The sequence below is a fragment of the Triticum dicoccoides genome, chromosome 4B (genome assembly GCF_002162155.2).
Source record: "Triticum dicoccoides isolate Atlit2015 ecotype Zavitan chromosome 4B, WEW_v2.0, whole genome shotgun sequence".
Taxonomy (NCBI): Eukaryota; Viridiplantae; Streptophyta; class Magnoliopsida; order Poales; family Poaceae; genus Triticum; species Triticum dicoccoides.
In genome coordinates this window covers 47,805,058-47,810,226 of record NC_041387.1, presented here as the reverse complement: position 1 = coordinate 47,810,226, position 5,169 = coordinate 47,805,058, and the positions used below count along the sequence as shown (strand labels likewise).

The 5,169-nt window shown below is 39.2% G+C and overlaps 1 protein-coding gene across 1 annotated transcript; it reads right to left on the bottom strand.

The window, feature by feature from the left end:
• Positions 1-448: 448 nt before the first annotated feature.
• Positions 449-4,046, bottom strand: LOC119292489. The gene is made up of 4 exons (XM_037571314.1): positions 3,415-4,046; positions 1,780-2,136; positions 950-1,315; positions 449-593 (listed from the first exon to the last, which is right to left on the bottom strand). Exons 1-4 carry the CDS (start codon positions 4,044-4,046, stop codon positions 449-451), a joined length of 1,500 nt encoding a protein of 499 aa, XP_037427211.1.
• Positions 4,047-5,169: the final 1,123 nt, after the last annotated feature.

Genomic DNA, 5,169 nt, shown 5'->3' with positions numbered 1-5,169 from the left:
AAACTTTTCCAACAAATTACCGCATAAGTTTGAATAAATTCAACTTGTGTTCTTTCTTTTTGCGAGTAAACTCAAGTTGTATTCGAATTACTGCAATCACTTCATCTTTAAAAAAATATTATATTTCTCAGGAAACCCGCACATTAATTTTTTTTTATCAAAGAAGGGCCTTGCCCCTTCCGATTTTCATTACTGAAAACCACCGAGTTCTACAGGCGAGATAAAAACAAAAAAAGGAGAAAGAACAGAAAAGAACACAGCTGCCAACACCACCAGGAATCCCTAGCAGCAAGGGCCAGCCATGAATTCCAACAACCTGAGTACAAATTAACCCCTAAGTTCAAACTACCAAATCATCATTACAGCTAAAGCAAAAGAAGCAAGAAAGGACACAAGGGTTCTGTCATCAGGAGCAACAAACATCAGGTTCACCTTCGCAAGAGAAGCTTCATTCCAGCCTTGCCACATTGATCCTCCATCCCTGCTTAGCAGTGAACACCTCATTTGCTGCCTGTTCTAGCACCCTTGCTCCCAGCTCCAAAGTTTTTCTTGACGACTCCTTTATCTGCAGGATGGACCAGTCAGTCAACCACCTGCATAATAGTTTGACAACATACAAAGGATCATTTATCCTTTTATTTTCAAAGACAATTGCATTCCTGCTTTTCCAAATTGCCCAAAGCAGGGCTGCAATCCCCACCAGAACCATTTTTTCTCCTCTTTATTAAATTTCCTAATCCACCCCCCAAAACAGTCCTTTACATTTGATGGGACAGTTTTAAATCCACACACACATCTGACCAAACCCCATAACAGTGAAGCAGTGGAGCAGGAAAAAAACAAATGGTCAATTGATTCATCTTTCCCACACAACACACATCCTTTCCCACCCTTCCAGCCTTTTCTAAGCAGCACATCCCTAGTTAATATACTCTTTTTATTAACTAACCAAAGAAACACTTTCAGTTTCTCAGGCAACTTTGTTTTCCATAAGTATTTCTGTGGGAAGTTTATCCCAACTGCTATCAATTTCCTATATAAGGACCCCACAGAAAACTTATGATCTACAGTTGGGGTCCAGAGAACTTGGTCTGCCCCTCCCTGCAAATGAATTTCCTCACATCTTTTTTTCAAACAATTCCAAAGCCCTAAAGTTTCCCCATGCAATGTTCTTCTAAATTTGAACCCCCCCCACCCTTTCTGTATAGCCTCTTCCACAGTAATGTTGTGGTCAAAGCATATATCATACAGCCTAGGGTAAGCCTCTTTCAAAGGTTTATCATCCACCCAGGTATCTTCCCAGAACCTAGTATTCCTCCCATCTCCTACTTTTTTCTTAACAAATCTATAGAATATTTCCTTGATCTTCAACAAACTAGCCCAAATTGGGAATCCCCAGGCTTCTTGCTTACTAAAGCTAAACATCTCCCTTTTCTATATTTTCTATCCAAAACATCCTGCCACAGACCTCTTTCATTTTCCATTTTCCAAAACCATTTTGCTAGGAGCGCAATATTCATAATCTCTAAATTCAGTATCCCTAAACCCCCCATGTCTTTAGGTCGACAACACTCTTTCCAATTCACCACATGGTACTTTTTTACATTCTCATGTTCTTGCCATACCAATCTGGATCTAAAGAAATCAGCTTTCTTTATGATCCCTTTAGGCACAACATAGAAGGACATCATAAACAAAGGCATGTTAGTCAAGCAGGCTTGCACCAGGGTGATTCTTCCAGCAATAGAACCCAGTAGCTTCCCCTGCCAACATCCACACCTTTTCTCAATTTTATTTGTCACACATTCCCAGTGTGAGTTCCCAACTCTATTCTCAGAAACAGGCATCCCCAGGTACCTAATGGGCAAGTCTCCCATCTTACACGTTAGGATATCCTGATAGGTCGATTGTTTTTCTCTAGCTTTGCCAAATAATAGCAATTCACTTTTATGAAAATTTATTTTGAGCCCAGACATCTGCTCAAAAGCCCCAAGTATAAGTTTAAGATTTTTAACACTTTCCACCTCATCCTTGATCAAGAAGATAGTATCATCAGCATATTGTAACATATTAACCCCTTTTTCTCCATTTCCATTCAGCACCCCCTTAACCAGATCATGCTCCAGGGCATTACTCATTATACAAGCCAGGGCATCAGCAGCTATGTCAAACAGCAAAGGGGACATAGCATCTCCTTGCCTCAGTCCTTTAAAGGTTTTAAAATACGGGCCAATTTCATCATTTACCCTGATTCCTACATGTCCTCCTCTCATAGTTTCCATCACCCAGTCACACCATTTATCAGGAAATCCTTTCATTTTTAGCATCTGTATCACAAAAGGCCATTTGATTTTATCATAAGCTTTCTCAAAATCCACTTTAAACACCAGGGCATCTTCTTTGTGTTTGTGAAAGGAGTTCAGGGCCTCATGCAGGATCACAATCCCTTCCATAATGTATCTGCCCTTGATAAAGGCAGTTTGGGTTCTGGAAATCACAGGGGCCACACATTTGGCCAATCTATTCATCAGAATTTTAGTAATGATTTTAAAACTGGCATTCAACAGGCAAATAGGCCTGAACTTCTGAATTTGTTTAGCATCATTAGTTTTTGGGACAAGAGTAATAATACCATAATTAAGTCTGGCAATATTAATCTCACCTTTTGCAAACCCTTCTACCAAGGATTTCAGATCCCACTTCACCACTTCCCAAAAATCTTGGTAAAAATCAGCAGGGAACCCATCAGGGCCAGGGCTTTTGTTTCTTTTCATCCCAAAGACCACCTGATGGATTTCATTTAGGGAAAAAGAAGCCAAAAGCTCCTCTTTCTCCTGTCCATTAATTTTATTCATATCCATCTCCTTCAACGAAATACTAGATTCTTCACGATGTCCAAATAATTCTTTATAGAATTTGGTGATATATTCCATTAAATTCTCATCTCCCTCTATAACCCCTTCTTCCTGTTCCAGGGAAACAATCTTGTTTTTCCTTCTCCTCCCATTCACCTTGGCATGATAATATCTAGTATTTCTGTCTCCATCTTTAATCTCTGAATCTTTATATCTCTGCAACCACTTCACCTCTTCTTGCAACATTACTTTTTTCAATTGTGCTCTCAACTTTTTCTGATCATCCCTATCTCTCACACCTAAGCCCATAATCTCAGCTCTCTTATCTAAATCATCCAATTCTTTTAATATTTCCATTTTTATTTTTCTGTACCAAGCATCCATATTTCTGTTCCAGCCTTTTAACTTTTTCCTAAGGTTTCTCAACCTTGATTGCCATCTATCTAACATGTCCCCAAAGTATCTACCATTCCAGGTGTTATACACCAGCTCTCTAAAACCCTCTCTCAGTATCCAAGCATTTTCATATCTAAAAATGTATTTGTGATCACGAGTCTCCCCTGTATCCAGGAACAAGAGGGTATGATCAGATACCTCTCTAGCAAAGGCCTGCAATATGGTTAATGGGTATTTTTCCTCCCAAGCAGGGCACATCAAAACTCTATCCAACTTCTCAAAAGTAGGGTCCTCCTGATTATTAGCCCAGGTGTACCGCCTTCCATTCAAAGGCAGCTCCCTTAACCCTGCTTGCTCAATAATAGCATTAAACATAAAGGACCATTGTTCATTAAGCATAGGCTTGTTTTTCTCCTTCCCATTTCTGATAATGTTAAAATCTCCCCCTACCAAGCAAGGCAGAGGATTATCATGATATAATCTTGCCAATTCAGCTAGGAAGCTAGCTTTCCCTTCCTTCTGGGCATCCCCATACACACTAACCAAATTCCAATGCATTTTGATATTCTTATCAAATACTAACATTCTCAAAAAATACTGTCCTTTTTCAATAATTTCCACATTAAACATATCTTTATTAACTCCCATCAGAATCCCCCCTGACATGCCTCTGGGTGGGTTCCAACTCCATTGGAAGTTCCTCCCTCCACACAAATTGTGCAATTCATTTTTTGTGAAGTCTTGCTTTATGGTCTCAGAGAGTCCCACAAAGTCTAGCTTCTGATCTACAATCATCTCTCTAACGTACCTTTTTTTGTGATCCTGTCCTATACCCCTTACATTCCAGAAAACCCCCCTCATTTTTCTACTTAATTCTTTTTCTCCTTCGAAGGACCCCAATCCCAACTGACTGCTTCACACAGTCAATTGCTGGTGAGCATTTCTTACTGCTTTTTTTCCCTGAGAACATTCCTCTCAGCTTTTTCATTTGTTGCTCAATGTCCACATCAGAATGTTCATAGTCTGAACAGAGTTCCTCAAGAGTAATATCTCCAGTATTGATATATACCGGGACATCTTTTTTGCAGATCTCATCTTCTTCATTTTTCCCCCTTTCTTTTCCCTTTCCTCTCTTTTAACATTCTGGAAATATATCTCTCTTCTAGCTTTTTCCATCTTGTTAATAATGTCTATATTTTTATCGATCATATCTATTGAACACCCTAAATCAATTCCCACCAAAGAACTAATATGTAGTAAAGAAGCATCAGCAATAACCAGTTCAGAATTCTTACCATAGTTGTCTCTTTCCTCAGCTCTGCTGTTAGCCATATCTTCAATTTTCTTATCTTCCTTCCCTTTGTTCCTAAGACTTCTCTTGATCTCCACCTCTTTTTCCTCCCCTTCTTTGTCTAGAACCTCAATTCCATGTATTTCAGCCATCTTCTCCCCCAAAGTTCCAACAGATTCTTGGCTAGCATTATAATCAGTGGGCTCATTATATTTCCCAGAGTCTGTGTCATCTTCTTTCTGTTGAGCCTCTTTCTCATAATCTTCAAGGTCTATATTAGCTAATTCCCTTTCATATTCCTCTCTATTAGCAGCCTCTTGTGCCAGCTTCTGTATTTCTTCTAGTTGTTTTTTACTAGTCTCCTGCAACTCTATCTGAATCTTCTCCAACTCTCTGATCCTGTTTTCATTCTTTGCCCACAAAGCATTGCTTCTGATCTTGTCTTCCTCCAAAGCTTTTATTTTACTGAGCATGAATTCACTTTCTTTTTGCCATCTTCCTTTTTCCAAAGTCATCTTATTTTGCCATTGCATCATGTTTTCCTCCAATTGGGATTTCATTTTTTCAATCTTACTGTCAACCTCCTCACTCTGTTTCAGGGATAAGCATCCCAAAGAAACCCCTCTG

Excerpts from the sequence above, each read along its gene's own strand:
- LOC119292489 (XM_037571314.1), bottom strand. The coding sequence starts at position 4,046 with ATGATTGTAGATCAGAAGCTAGACTTTGTGGGACTCTCTGAGACCATA. Across the intron at positions 2,137-3,414 it reads CTCTTGTTCCTGGATACAGG|GAGTAATGCCCTGGAGCATG; the intron begins GGAGACTCGTGA and ends GGCTTGTATAAT. Across the intron at positions 594-949 it reads AAACTGAAAGTGTTTCTTTG|GTGGTTGACTGACTGGTCCA; the intron begins GTTAGTTAATAA and ends ACTATTATGCAG.